Genomic DNA, 16,480 nt, shown 5'->3' with positions numbered 1-16,480 from the left:
CCAATCTACTAGCTGCATAGGCACAAACTACTGGACAGGGCTGGCGTTGTTCTTGAGCAAATGTCACTCCTCTATATTTTCTCTATTCAACACTTCCAGCATTGGTTCCTCTAACCAACACCACTTAACCCATCATTTCTATCAGCAAACTTAATTTTGTGGTGCCTTGGAGCTTGAACTCAGAGCCTCATGCTCTCCCTTAGGATTTTTTTTAACTTAAGGCCAGTCCTCTACCACTTGAGTCACACCTCCATTTCTGGATTTTACTGGTCAATTGGTGGTAAGAGTCTTATGAACTTTCCTGCCAGGGATGGCTTTGAACCATGACCCTCAGATCTCATCTTCCAATGTAGTTAGGAATACAGGTGTGAGCCACCTGGCTCTCCTGTCCTCATTAAAGACCCTTTCCTGACCCCACTGCTCCCTCTGGTGACCACTCCACCTCTCTGCTTTCCTTTCTGAACAGTTTTCAAAATGGCTATCTGAATAATATTTTATTATACAGTGCAGGGGTCTACTAAGTTTCCTGCCAAGAAAAGATCAAGTCAATTAAAGTCACTAAAGTAACTGACCTCAACACATTAAGAGCAGATTCATATTATAAATTTTGTCTCTGGTTACACCAAATGAAACCTACTTCTTTTTTGGTAACAATAATTATAATAGTAAAACATAGAATTTAGAAATAAAGCCATTTTCTTCCCCACCCCACTGGCTTTTCATAACTTTCCTGAAAGTTGAGTGAGCTGTTAAATTTCCATCTTATCAACAAGGAGCCTGAGGTCTCAGCTATATCTGTACTTGGCAGGTGAGGGGTACAATAGAGTGGGTATGGGTCACTGTGAGAGCATAAAGCTAATGTCCACAGGCTGGTGTTTATGTGAGCTCTGTCAAGTAATTTTGCTTTCTTGTGATGTTGTTTTCACACGAGTGAAATGTGCACACTGCCTTCTGTTGAGATGTGTAAATGAGTTTATGCAGAATGCTAAGCTTAATGTATAGTTACATTTCAAGGCTAGTAGTAGCCTTGCCAATGTACTGGGGGACCGGCATTCACTCATTTCATAAATAGAAATGTCGCAACTCTGGCTCAATGTGGTAATTTAATGCCTATAACTCTAGCTACTTGGGAGGTTAAGAATGGGAGTATAGTGGTTCAAGGCCAGTCTAAGCAAGAAATTCAAGAAACCTCATCTGAACCAATAAAAAGCCGGGCATGTTGGTACGTGCCTACCATTCTAACTATTCAGGACGTGTGAATAGGAGGATCAAGGCCAGACCTGCCCAGGCACAAAGCAAGACCCTATTTGAAAAATAGGTGAAGGACTGAGGACATTCCTTAAGTAGTGATAGGCTGTCTAGCAAGCAAGAGACCCTGAGTTAAAATCCCAGTGTTTCAAAAAAAAATCAATAAATAAAACTAAAAAGAAGGAAAGAAATTGCTGCAATGCAACTAAGCAAATAATCCAACTGTTATTATTTCTCATTTTGGCTTAAAACTCAGACAACAGATGATACCAAATCATGAATATTTGGAATAAAACAATTGAGTAAAAGTAGTGAAATGTATTTTGCATACCTTGGGGTAAGAGCTTTAAAAAAGAAATATAGAAACCATACCAATGATTTTCTGACTTAAACTCACCTTCCTTGATCATCTCAGATTCAATATAAGGAGTAAGATATAACGGCCTTCCTGAATTTCCCATAGGAGGCACAGAAACCTGGGCACTGCGGTACATGGAGCGAAACAGACCATCGCCAAGGATGACCATCAAGAGGAGCAACAAAACAATCACCTTCCACATGACACCAACCATGCCTTCTGGATCTAAGAGGAAAATAACAACATTCCACAAGGGAATCAGAAAAGCATTTGCTAGCCCTTTTACCCACAAGAAATTCATGCATCCACTCAAAAACATTTAATTGTGTATATACAGGCCCTTGAACATTATCATTAAATTGTAATATGTAAAACTGACCCTTCCTCATCCTGACCCTGGCAATCTAGAGAGGGAATTCTTCAAAGGATTTACAATGAAACTGGACAATAATTTATATATATATATATATTTTTTGGGGGGGGGGTCCAGTAGTGGGGCCTGAACTCTGGGCCTGGGCGCTGTTCCTCAGCTCTTCAGTCAAGGCTAGCACTCTACCACTTGAGCCACAGCGCCACTTCCGGCTTTTTTTCTTTTTGCTTATGTGGTGCTGAGGAATCGAACCCAGGGCCTCAGGCATGCAAGGCAAGTGCTCTACCACTGAGCCACCTTCCCAGCCCCAATAATTTATATTTTTAAAATGTCATCTGGAAAGCAAATTTGATGGACAATTAGATTGCAAAACAACAACAAAAACCCCTCTATTAATTGATCACCAATAAGTGGTAGAAACCATCCTGCCATTACAGGAAACCAAGGCAAGGGATTGAGAGCACATTCAGTAAGATGTTGCAGGAAGGCCTTACCAAGAAAATTAAATAAATGGTGGGTGGAACACAGACAAATTGCAGAAATGCGCAAAGGGTCATGGTGCACCCATGGGCCAGCTTGAGCAAATGTGAGATGTCTAGTGTCCATGAGCACTTCTCAGGGAATTTTAAAATAAGTGATAAAGGTGAATGCCAATGGCTCATACCTATAATCCTGGCTACCCAAAGCCAGCCTGGGCAGGAAAGTCCTGCAAACTTTTATCTCCCATTAACCAGCAAAAAGCTGGAGGTGGGGCTGAGGCTCAAATGCCAGAGCATCAGCATTGAGCAAAAATGCTAAGGGGCAGCACTAAAGCTCTGAGTTCAAGCCCTGGGACTGGCACACACACATACACACACACACACACACACACACACACACACATACACACACACACACACACACACACACACACACACACACACACAGAGCAATGGATTTGATGTCTGGTTATCCCTTTCATCTCTTACAAATCACTAAAACCTACAATCTAACAATGAAATCTGTGGCAAAACAATCATATTTCAGTACTAGGTTCCTTGTTATTAAACTGTCAAAACAAATTTGAATGATTAAGCATTGTGGGTTGTTTATTACTTTTCTAAAACAGAAAATAAGGACACAAGAAAAAGAAGAAAGTGGGGGAATCCCACAAGTATTTTCAAATCCCTTCGCATTTACTGCTATCTGGTAAGTAAATTCAAGATACTAAGTCATAACATTTAGTAGTAGCAGTTTTCCAGTTATCTTGCAATCTGATATATGCCTAGATTATTCATCAAGCTAATCATCATAGTGGCTTACAATCACAAAGTGAGTAACCTAAACAATACAAAGATGCAAAAATGGTATTTAAAATGGTATTTCCTGTGTGTGTATCTAGATTATTTAAATCTTCTAAAACACCACCAAGAAAGCATGGTTGATTATCGTCAATTTTAGGTAAGGAAACTGTGATTCAAAGGATTGCCCCATTCAGGAACATGAAAGTAAAAAAATAGGAATTGTCCTCTGTTAGGGCCAGTGAAATCCCAGTGACATTTCTGACTTTTCTTACTAATCATAAATTTGTTTTTGCTCTGTATAGACCTTTATCAAATACTGAATGAAAACACTATTTACCTTGATACCGAGGTTTTCTGTCATTCTTTTAAATGATCCTCTTGAGGTCCCCCTCCCCACACCTCACCCTCATCCCAGCCCTGCTGAGCACTTGGTAGTAGTTACAGCAGCCATCCCACTACTCAGTGCCACTTTGACTTAAGCATGATCTAAGTTCTGAGTTTTAAATTCTAAACAAGACACATTAAATGGCTAAATGCACCATTTGCTCAGATAGCTAGATGCAAGAAAAAATACACCATTATGCAAATACAATGCTCTTTTGATTTCCCATGCTTTAAAATGCCAAGCTACTAGAACATCTTTCAAGTGTAAAATGTGTAAAAAAATCTATTAGCCACATGTTGAACATAATCCAATTTGCAATAATATGACAATATTGGTTGTAGCAAATTTAGATAGCTTTTCAGCCACATTTCTCCATCAAGGAAAAAGAATATAATCATAATTGATTGAATATATGACCCTTGTCTCTCTGGGTTAATTTAATAGAATTTCTTCACAGTTAATATAAACAAGCCTGTCCAAATACAGTATAAAGCTAAAACATGGGGTTTTCCTTGCATATTATTATTGAGTATAATAAAGAACAAAATGAATTTAGAAGCTGAAGTTAAGACCCCAAGAAGTCCAAGGGTAATGGTCATCATGGTACTGTCGAGAAAAATTAATTATGTGAACTTGTTATATACACTGATGTTTTAGTAGTATAACTACTATAAAAGAATGTCTGAAATCAACAGTTCTGCTCTGGTTCATAACAATCAAAATGTGCTCTTTAAAAAAATAATGGAAGAAGCACTTCCAGTAAGAGGGTTTGGGGTTATTTTCTCCCTTAGGGGCAGAAACAAGAAACCAATTCTGCCATCTAATTTTTCAATCTTCCAGCAGCAAACCTCCAGCCTCTTTAATGGAGCCATCAATATTTAAATAACTACTGAAGTCACAACACTTCCCTAGTAAGCAGAGGTCAACACAATGTTGTTAAGGAAAGATGTGAAACTGGTCTTACTTTAATTGACATGTCTAGTACATAAAAGTAAGAGTTTGGTCAATTTAGCAGATCTCATTAGCATTTAATCAAATAACTATTTAAGTCATGGTTCCCCATGTAGGTGAATTCAAATACTAACATACTTCACAGACATCATTGAACAGTGGGAACTCCTCACCTCTGCTCAGCTGTCATCTATGGTAATAGAAACCCAAGCCATTACCACAAATGGAGGTGTAGGTTTATAAAACAACCTTCTCAAATGCTTTTGTTTATCCTAAAATTAGATTGAATCTTCTTATTTATTAAACATTTATTGGGCACTTTATATACTAATAAACCCCATACTCAATAGATATTATAAACTAATAAACTTTTACTAGACAAAGGTTATCTCCCAGAGAAAGTGAAAAATTAAAATCTGTTAACCATCCACTTTATCATTTCTACTTCAAATAATATGAGAGCATTAGTTCTACTTCCAGTTCAAATATATCATATTGAAGTAATCAGGGAAGAAAAAAGCAACAACTTTCTCTTAATAAGTGTTTAGAATAAGAATGTAGCCTAGGTGTATTCAAACAGTATTAGCAGAATCAGGTTAGAATACATTGCTTGCTAAAACTATAGCACAATACCATATGTGCAACATACAATCTCTATATTAAACAAGCTATTTAACCCAGTGTATAGTAATTAAAACTATCATTTTAAACACCCAACAATAGGACATAGAGTAAGTAAAATTACTGTATAATACATATAGAATTATAAATAGCAAAGGAAATTACTACTAAGGATAGTTTGAAACACATGATAATGAGATAAGAAAAACAGAACACTTGATTTGATATATTTTCTTCTTATTTTACACTTCTTACACATTCTTAGTTTCCTACAATAATCTTATAATGAGATTTTTTCTGATTTTTTTGGCTTCTTTCTTAAAACAAAGCAAAGCAACTGATAGACATGACAGGGGGAAAAAAAGTGCTTGTTCCTTATTTCTTATTTCTACCTGGTCATGACCTCTTGCGTTTCCTAGGATAAGGTTCTTTTAGTTCTTCTAGAACAGGTTATTCTGTCTACAACATTCTGTTGAGAGGCATCTTGGTCTTCTAAAGTTACAGAACCTCACAGGTCTGAGGTAAAATGTTTCTTTGGTAAGTTAGAAGGCTCTGCATCAAGGTGAGATGATATTATATTAATGACTGTTATTATATTTGTATTTATTTCTAGTGAGTCTCTAACTGGTATGTATATAATTGGCACTAAGCAAATAGTTACTGGATTGATGGACTAAGTAATGTATCATACTATTCTAGACCTATGTGGTCTAATTACTTCTGACATGTTGGAAAACGAAACCCCAGGATGTCATTGATTACAATGTGAAAATCATTCTGTTGTTGAGCAGTAAGACCAAAATTGAAGGCCAAGGTTTGTTCTAAATCTAATCTGCTTTCCCTTGTCTATGTTCTCATTGTTATAGTCTCATGTGTGTGTGGGGGAGGGGTACATGTGTTCATTAGTACTAGAACTGAAACTCAAGCCCTGAGCACTGTCTTTTAGCTATTTTACTCAAGGCTGGTGCTCTACCAGTTGAGCCATAGCTCCACTTGCAACTTTTTTGTGGTTAATTGGAGATAAGAGTCTAACCAACTTTTCTTCTCAGCTGGCTTCAAGCTGTGATCCTTAGATCTCAGCTGCCTGAGTAGCTAAGCTTACAGGCATGAGTCATTGGTATCCAGGCTCTCACACTTGTATTTTCAACGGATAATAGGAACCTGGGATTGCTGGAAAATACAATAATTTTTTTAAATGATAGCTAAAAGATGAGCTTGACTTGCAATGCATGAGGCTCTGGGTTCGATTCCTCAGCACTACATAAGCAAAAAGAAAAAAAGCTGGAAGTGGCACTGTGGCTCAAGTGGTAGAGCACTAGCCTTGAGCTGAAGAGTTAAGGGACAGCGCCCAGGCCCAGAGTTCAGGCCCCACAACCGGACCCAAAAGCAAAACAAAACAAAACAAAGATTAAAGAGTAAATTTTCCTAGGAAAATTCAGAACTATTAATGCCAGTTTGCCAACTATAACTCAGCAGTGTACCATAGGAAAAATGCTCTGGATTTCATCTGGTATGTTGTTTTCAGGAACTTTTAGGGTTGGTTGTCCAACTCTAAAAATTAACTATAGATGGACAAACTGTGGGAAAGCAAAGGAAAAGGTGGCATTGTCCAGTAAAGAAATGTATTCATGTATTGACTTATGAAATGGTAACTCCTCTGTGCAACATCTTAATATAATGAAAATAAAATTCTATTATAAAATTAAGAAAGTCAGGCCGGGTCCTGGTGGCTCATGCCTATAATCCTAGCTACTCAGGAGGCTGAGATCAGAGGATTATAGTTCAAAGCCAGCCAGGGCAGCAAAGTCCATGAGACTCTTATCTCTACTAAACCACCAGAAAACCAGAAGTAGCCCTGTGGCTCAAGTAGTAGAGTGTTTGCCTTGAACTGAAGAGCTGAGGGATAGTGCCCAGGCCCAGATTTCAAGCCCCATGATTGACAATAAATAAATAAATAAATAAATAAACTATAAAAACATAATGGAATGAGGTATAGTTCAAAATAGAGATTTTAAATACACAAGACCTATTTTTATGTAGTTATTTTACTGCATTTTACTATAACCTATGAATGCTTTTATGCTGTCAGGTGGACAGACTACATAATTTGCTCTCTGTTCAGTAGTGGCATTGATAGCTTGACATGACAGCAGTATTTTTATACCATAACAATTAGTAAACATCACAAACTAGTGCCCCCTCCACAAGAGCCAGTTGCTAAACACTCAATAAACACATATTTTCCTCATGTTTATTATTAGTAAAATGAACTACTACACTCCAGTCCCACTTGAAATAACCAGCACAAAGGAAACTACTTTCCTGCTGTTCTGTGTGTGCATGGAAACAACAGCAACATTCCCAGATTCAAAGGCCTCAAGGAAAGAGATCTGAGACACCTTTAGAACCCCTGGGTTCTATCAGAATTACAGCAAAGCAGCAAAGAACAGACTTGTAAAACAGCCTGTTGATCCATTTTCTCCTCCCACTTCTCCAATTTGGACTATGGGATTCCAGCCTAAGAAATAATGTTTTATGTATGCAACTCTCTCAAGCTCACAGATATTTGTGGGAGCAGAAATCAGGAGTAGTGTAGTTCAAGGCCAGCCTGGGCAAAAAATTCATGTGATCGCATCTCACAGTGGAATATCTTTGTTGCCCCATTTGTGATGGCAAACATAAAGAGGAGGATTCTAGTTCAGGCCAGTCTAGAGGTCACGTGAGACACTATCTCATAACTAACCAGAACATAAAAGTTTGGAGATGTAATTCAAGTGACAAAGGACCTGCCTATCAAGCATGAAGATGAGTTCAAACCCCAAAACTGAAAAAGAAAACACATATTCACCCCTTGACTGTGTACTTTGCTCTCATATAAATTTCTTCCCATTTCTATAAAAAGTGTTTTATGTTATGGATAGGATAGCTGCAATTAAAAGTAATTTGTTCTTCTGGGAGAGAGCAAGAGAGGGGTGACATTGTCCACAAAGAAATGTATACTTTACCTGACTTATGTAACTGTTACCCCTCCGTATATTACTATTATAATACTAAAAAATTAAAAAGTGATATGTTCTTCCCTGATAGACTTAGCTGCCTTTAAACACCAACATGATAAAAAATATTTTAAAAATTAAAATAAAACAAGCCAACTAGTAACAGATATTTCTATGAAATCTATTAAGAGAAGATACAAGAAAGTGGTTCTGCTATTTAAAAAGCATTCATTCGCCTCTCAAAAATTATTCAAGCATATCCAAATCATTTGAATTCTGTAATAAAGGGCTATTGTACGAACCTAAATTAAATACCAACCCAAATCCCCAATCTAGCTATTTTGCTCTAAAGGATTTCCGTGCAACTGAACGGGTCAAAGGAAATTTTTATGAAGGGTTCTACTGTTCATCTTTCTTAAGATATCATTTTAATTTCTAAAATTGATCTTTGAGGCTTTTCCCAGGGAAGACAGATAAATGACACACAGGTGAAGGGCAAACTTTGGCTGAAGGGGCCCTGACACTGATTACCTATCTCCTTTCCACAGGCTGTACCTCTGGCGGGAGACCTGGCGTCTAATCTCTCTAATGAATTAGCTGTCACTATCTCTGCCACAGTATCCTTGTATTCACAGGAGCAGGAGCTATGTGGCAGACAGAAGATGAGAAGAATTAGGAAGGGGAAAAATATAAACTGACACTAAGCGTTATATCCTTCAAATTTCACTCCACAGTGAACGTTAGGCTAGGTGTACAGAGGAAATGGAAAAATAAAAGTCATCATGCCCCCAAATGTTAATCACAGTTTTGATATAGAAAGATTAGGTTAATGATCTAAAGCATTGTCATGATAATGATATTGGAATTACTACCAATTATTAAATATTTTTCATGTACAAAGAACATGTTAATTGCAAATGCTTTTTATTTCAAACATTTATACAAGGTATTATACTAAAATCCTATTTCATAGATAAAACATTAGTCCTTGAAGAATATAAGTTACTTTCCAGATAAACACAGATAGTGACAGAACAAAGAATAGCAGTGTTGAGGCTCAGAAAATGAATCCTAATATTAACACTTATTATAGAACACTATAAAGAAATGAACACTGAAGCAGGAGAGTCTCTCGGATAGCTCTGCCCTTCCTTTCCTGGGATTTGGCCATAAAAGAATTGTCTGAGTCAGGTGCCAGTGACTCATGCCTGTAATACCAGCTACTCAAAGGCTGAGATCTGAGGATCGCCGTTCAAAGCCAGCCGAGGCAGGAAAAAGTCCATGAGACTCTTATCTCCAATAAACCATCAGAAAACCAGAAGTGGTGCTGCAGCTCAAGTGATAGAGCACTCACCTTGAGCTGAAAAGCTCAGGGACAGTGCCCAGGCCCAGAGTTCAAGTCCCATGACCAACATGAAAAAAAATTGTCTGACTTGAATAGACAAAGAACAGCACTTTATATTAATCAAGGGAACAATTGATCAGTGTAGATAAAAGTAATTAATATGTGCCCTGAATATTGACATACCCAGTTTCATCAAACAAACACTTCTAGACTAACAAGTACTAATAGAACAATATGCTACTCTTACTAATAGCTAGATCATTCAGATAAAATCAACAAAGAAATGTATGAGACTATTGATCACATGGACATCTATGGATATTTCACCCATTCATAGAACAATATACATTCTTCTCAGTAGCCCATAGATTTTTTCCCAAATAGAATATATTTTGCATTATAAAGAAAATCTTAGAAAATATATGCAAATTTCAGACCATAACTCAACAGCAAAAGGAACTGAAGAAAACATTCAAACACACTGAGACTGATCAACATCTTGCTGAATGGCTAAGCTGGGTCACTGAAAAAGGAGGAAATTTTTTAATGGCCCTAGATTCTAATGAGAGTGAAAACACAAACTACTAGAACTTTTGGAATATTAGCAAAGATACAATGAAAAAATATAGAGCTATGCACATCTACATAAAAGAAAAACACAGAAAGATCTCAAATAAATAGCATAATGATGCACTCCTCAAACTCCTAGAAAAATAAGAATAAGCCAAACCCCAAATTAGCAGATAGGAAGAAATAATAAAGATTAAGGCAAAAATGAATGAAATGGAGACTAAAAGAAACTATATGAAGAAACAACGAAACAAAAATTTGGTTCTTTGAAAAGATGAATAAGATTCACAAATGCCTAGCCAATCTGACAAAAAAAATGAAGAAGGCAAAGACGATACAAAATACTTAAGTAGATTTATAAAGCAATTAAGGCAATAATCATCTCCCAACAAAGGAAAACTTATCAAGATGTGATGGATTCATAGCTGAATTTTATTAGTCATTTATGGAATAACACCAGTACTCCTCTTTTGCCATGAAATGGGAAAGAACAACCACCCTAATTCTTGAAGTCAGTATTATACTCACCCTCACCCCCAAACCAGAGAGGGACACACACACACACACACACACACACACACACACACACACACACACACAAACACACACACACTTAGTGACTCTCTTGCAAGCTAAATTCAGAAACACATTTAAAAGATTATACAAGCCAGGAGCAAATGGCTCACTCCCATCATCCTAGCTAATGAGGTGGCTGAGATCTGAGGATCTTGGTGTGAGGCAAAACCAGCCAGGAAGTTCCTGAGACTTTTACCTTCAATAACCACCAACAAGCCAGAAGTAAAGCTTTGGCTCAAGTGTTAGAGCAGTAGTCTTGAGAGGAAAAAAATGCTCAGGAACAGGGCCGAGACCCTCAGTTCAAGCCACAAGGTTGTCCCCTCCACCCCAAAAAACCATATAGCACAATCAAGTTAATTTCAATCCAGGGTTTTAAGAATGGCTCAACATATGTAAATTAATAAATATAAGACAACACAACCCGTACCAAAGACAAAAATCATATGATCATCTCAACTGATTCAGAAACAGAATTCAATATCCTTTTTAAAAAGAAACCCTGAAGATATTAAGACTTAAAGAAAAGTATTTCAATATAATTAAGGCTAAATATGACAATCCTATAGCCAACATCATACTAAAGGAAGAAAACCAAATCATTTCCTCTAAAATTAAGAATCAGACAAGGGTGTCCATACACACTGATTCCATGTTGGATAAGGTAGAGCAATAAGGATAAAGAAAGAAATAAAGGTATTTAAATAGGGAAGGAAAAAGGCAAATTACTGCTATTCACAGATCATTTGATCCTATACATAAAGACTAAAGAGACTATCAAAATTTCTAGATCTGGGGGCTGGGAAGGTGGCTCAGTGGTAGAGTACTTGCCTTGCATGCATGAGGCCCTGGGTTTGATTCCTCAGCACCACATAAGCAAAAAGAAAAAAGCCGGAAGTAGTGCTGTGGCTCAAGTGGTAGAGCGCTACCCTTGAACCGAAGAGCTGAGGGACGGTGCCCAGGCCCAGAGTTCAGGCCCCACGACCAGAGCCCCTCCCCCCCAAAAAATTTCTAGAATTGATAAGCACTTTCAGCAATGTATAGAATATATTAGCAATGAAAAATCAATTACTTTGCAATACACAAATAGCAAGCTTAGAAAGAAATTGGGAAACCCCTCTGTACAGTATTTTCACAAAAAAAAGAATAATAAAAAAAAGAAAGAAAATGGACAGACTTAGACGGGCTCTGGTGGCTCACGCCTATAATCCTAGCTACTCAGGAGGCTAAGATCTGAGGACACGGTTCAAAGCCAGTCCAGGCAGAAAAGTCCATGAGCCTCCTATGTCCAATTATCCACCAGAAAACCAGAAGTGGCTCTGTGGCTCAAGTGGTAGAGTGCTAGCCTTGAGCTGAAGAGCTCAGGGACAGTGCCCAAGCACAGAGTTCAAGCCCCATGACCAAAAAAAAAAAAAAAAAAAGATGGACAGACTTTCCATGTTCATATGAAAATGTTCATACTTCTGTAAGTAATCTATAGGTTCTACACAATGCCTATCAGTCTTCCAATATTATTCTTCATGGAAATAGAAAAATCAATGCAAAAATCATATGGAAGCATAAAAGACCACTCATAGCAAAACTAATCCTGGACAAAAAAAAAAAAAGAAGAGTGGAACTTTGTATCATAAGACTAGATTACAATTTTTAACAATGAGCCATAGTACAAAACATGCCATGTTACTGCCATAAAACAGACATGAAGACCCACAGCTAATACCACACAGTTATGGCAATCTCAAAGGAATTAAAAGCATACACTTGCTTTTTAGTAAATGATGCTGGGAAAAGTGATTTTCTACTTAGAGGATATAGAAACTAGATCCCCATTTCTTGCCATAATTAAAAACATCTCCAAATATAAGCTCTCAAACCTTTCAACTACTATAGGAAAGCTCTGGAAGATTTGGGGATAGGTAATTATTTTCTTAAGAGGACCCTAAATGTTCAGAAAATTAGAGCAAAAATTGACAAATGAAGTTGCACTTAACACAACATACAGAATGAGAGAAAATCTTTGCCAGTTATACAATAGATAATAGATTCAACAACCCAATTAATTAATGGTCAGACAAAGATCAGTTCTCTGAAGAAGAAATACAAATGGCTAACAGACAATGAAGAAATGTTCAACATCATTAGCCATATAGGAAATGAATATCAAAACTACTAAGCTTCCATCTCAACCCAGTCAAAATGGCAATCATCAAAAAACAACCAATACAGGAAGGAATCTTCATGTACTGTTAGGGGGAATGTAAACTAGTGAAAACACTATGCAAATCAGGATAGAGGTTTCCTAAAAAACCAAAACTATCTACCTCATGACCCCATCATGCTATTCCTGAGCATATATCTGAAGGAATGCAAATCAATATAACAGTGACATAACAGCTTACTCATGTTTGTTGGTTTTTACTTTCATCTTTGTAGTTTTCTTCTATTTTATTCTAATTTTAATTTTAAAAATAAAATCGTACCTATATTTCAAATTTGACAACCAAAAACATGGTGCAGTTATTCTAACCATTGGTGTGCATAGCCATGTTAACTGCAGCACTGTTCACAATAGTCTAACTAGTAGATCAGCTGAGGTGCTCAACAATGGATAATTGGATTAAAAAACATGGCATATATTACTACAGAATATCAATCAGTTATATAACAGTGAAACTATTTCATTTGCAGGGGAAAGGATGAATGGAGATCATCAGAATGAGGGAAACACGCCAAGCTAAACAAACAAGCAAGGAAATATGGTATGTTTTTGTTGATTTGTGGCATACAGACCTAAAAGATTTTTATATATAATGTTACATTTTATATATAATATACTAAATATATATTATGTAAATATATAAAATATACACTATATATAATTATTGTAATGACATGGAATGTGATTGAACTGTACAACTTTGGTGGGGATGAGGAAAAGAGGGTAGCAGGAAAAAGACTGATGGAAGATCAAAGGGTAAATAAATACATAGGTGGTATACTCCCTGAACACTATGTTGAAAATAAACTATCCAATTTGTGAGTGAGGAAGGGATGGAAAAACTTGGAGAGATCGAGGGAAGAGTTTACATTGTTCAAAAAGAAATGTATTCTTTATCTGACTTATGTAACTGTAATCCCTCTGTACATCACCTTTATAACAATAAAAAATTTTTAATGCATGAAAGGAAAAAAAGAATGATGGAAGATGAATAATATCAAAATACACTATGTGTATGTATATTGACAGCATAGGAATCTCACTGTAAGCTGTTGAACAACAGGAGATTAAGGGAACAGGAAAGAGAGCAACAGAGGAAGTTAATCTAACCTAATTATAATATATACACATGCAAACTACTATAGTGAAACTATTTTTTATAATTTGTAGGCACTCATGGAAATAATGACAGGAAAATAAAATGGGTTCTATTGGGAGATAAGTACCAGTAAGAATGGAAAGTGCCAGGAAGAGGGTGAATGATAGTGAATATGGGTGAAGTAGTTCATTTGCATGCATGAAAACAGAGCAAGAAAACTTGATGAGACAGTTTGTAAAAGGGAACATGAGGAAGAAGGAAGAAAGGGTAAATTTGATCAAATATATTGTGTGGAAATGTCACTATGAAATCCCATCTACAACTAATGTATGCTAATAAGAAATGTTAAAGATTTCTCTGGCTGCCTTCCATGATACCAGGCCACAAGTTCCTCGTTTCAGAGGGGTTTTGCCTATGTGCAGATGGAAGGAATATCACAGAAAGCCTGGAAAGAAATCTAAACAGGACTGTTGATTTCCCCCTGGTTTATTAAATTAGATATTGCCCTTGGTCCTCTGATCGTATTTCCGCATGACTGTCCACAAAAACATGGTCTTCTTGGTTTTCATTTCCTGAAGTCTCCCATGTTTATATAAAACTTAAGTTTTATACATTTCGTATACTTTTCTCTTGTTTATCTTCTCATTTTTATAGGGGTCTCAGCCATAAACTTTGCAATGGGGTAAGGAAAGGATGCTTTTCTTCCCTACTGAGACAGTCCCTATCAATATCTAAAGAGTACCCTACACTTCTATGACAGAATTTCCCAAAATGTGCTATGTGAGCCATATTTAGTCTGAAAATATGATATATTATATATCCCCACAGAAATAAATTACTATGGTCCTGGTAAAGTAAAAGTTTTAACCTAGTATTTCACAAGCCAAAAAGCCAGTGTAATCTTTATAATCCAATGTAACATACTCTAGATGTGAATATATAATTATATATAGATATATATTTCCTTTAAATATAATGCTGGAGGAACACTGTACCCTAGGCACTTTTCTGTGTAGTCTCTAGACAGCATTCAGTCTATGAGCAGTCAGGAGATACTCTCTGGTGTGTGAATTAAACGGAACCATTCTTGAGAAAAGTTCAGAAGCTTTCCAGTGCACAAAGCTTGCTTGTCAGTCACTGGGAGCAAAGTGAATGGAGTAGCACATGAAGAAATGAGAGAGCTGAGTAATGCCAAGCATACAGTTATATTAGTGTCAATATAGTTTAACAATGGGACACCATTAGGAAGTTTTAAGCATAGCAATAATATTTTCTGATGTACATTGTCAAATAATCATTGTGGCTATCTAGCTAGCAGACAGACTTTAGGAGAATAAGAATGGAAGTAAGACACCAATTGGAAGGGGAGGTAATGATTTCAGGGATGGAGAAAGAATACTGAGAGAGCCAGGGGTAGCTGTGGAGAGGATGAGAAATGGTCAGCTGCAGTTTGAATGAAGATCTACCGGTACTTGTTAATAAGCAAATATAATAGCTGGGGGAAATAGAAGCAGCAGCAGGATGGCAGTTATCCTGTTTTCAGTTGCTATGGCAACAGAACAGATGTTTACTTGATGGCTCTGAAATCTGGAAGTCCAAGAGTAGGGCACCTGCATATGTTGGGGGTCTGTTGTAGCATAACATGGCAGAAGGTATCACACCAGGAGGCAAGGAAATCCAGCTAGTTCAAGTCACTCTTCCTCTTCTTAAAAAGTCATTTTTAAAGCAATCATGACCTCATCTAATACTATCTGCCTCCCAAAGTTCTCACCTCCAAATACCATTCACAGGAACACCAAGATTAAATTTCTAGCATATGAACTTTAGAGAGACACCATCTAGCCATAGCAAAATCCCTAAGATTTTTTGCTCAGAGTGACTACATAGATTGTTACACGTTAAGTTGCATTACCCCAAAATACAGTTTGAAGTACCCCAGAATAGACACACCTAGTCTTTGTCAATGTTGTCAGTTCAGTTAGCATCAGGTTAGCCTAGAGTAGGGTAGAGCTTTAATCCAGTGTAATCTGTGTCCTTAAAAGAAGAAGAAAGACTTTTCGATGTCCTGCCAAGACAGAAACATAGAATGACAGAAGTGGTGAGTGGAGTAGTACACTTGTAAGCCAAAGAATCTGAAGTATTATTGACAAACCAAAAAAACTGGAAGAGGCAAGGAAGAATTTTCCTCTCCAGGTTCACAGGAGCCCTGCCCTGCTGAATCTCTGATTTTGAACTTCCAGCTTTCTGAACTATGAGACAACAAACTCCAGTTGCTGCAAGTCACCCTGAGTGTCATTTTGTCATAGCCGCCTTAGGAAACTAATACATGGACAGTGGGACCTTTTCTCAAAGTTAGGAAACAGTGAATGAAATCAGGAGAAAGTGAACAAAGCCTGGGAAGTTCTGCTCTGAGTTGTTTGTTAGGTATCCAAACCAAAAGACTCCACATAAAGCTCCCCTATG

The 16,480-nt window shown here is 37.0% G+C and overlaps 1 protein-coding gene and 1 long non-coding RNA gene across 3 annotated transcripts in view; one reads left to right on the top strand and one right to left on the bottom strand.

The window, feature by feature from the left end:
• Positions 1-1,820, bottom strand: part of Cpvl (carboxypeptidase vitellogenic like) — a 116,872-nt gene extending 115,052 nt beyond the window's left edge. Inside the window, exon 1 of the mRNA XM_069997229.1 lies at positions 1,646-1,820. Within this exon, the coding sequence (XP_069853330.1) occupies positions 1,646-1,820 (175 nt within the window). The remainder of the gene's footprint in view (positions 1-1,645) is intronic.
• A 3,874-nt stretch (positions 1,821-5,694) lies between these two features.
• Positions 5,695-16,480, top strand: part of LOC138810036 (uncharacterized) — a 28,676-nt gene continuing 17,890 nt past the window's right edge. For both annotated transcript variants that reach the window (XR_011367000.1, XR_011366999.1), the window contains exons 1-2: positions 5,695-5,778; positions 13,389-13,459. This is a non-coding gene — a long non-coding RNA (uncharacterized lncRNA). The remainder of the gene's footprint in view (positions 5,779-13,388; positions 13,460-16,480) is intronic.

Source organism: Dipodomys merriami, unplaced genomic scaffold (genome assembly GCF_024711535.1).
Source record: "Dipodomys merriami isolate MVZ:Mamm:240054 unplaced genomic scaffold, mDipMer1.0.p SCAF_5, whole genome shotgun sequence".
Taxonomy (NCBI): domain Eukaryota; kingdom Metazoa; phylum Chordata; class Mammalia; order Rodentia; family Heteromyidae; genus Dipodomys; species Dipodomys merriami.
This window is presented reverse-complemented; position numbering and strand designations above follow the sequence as displayed.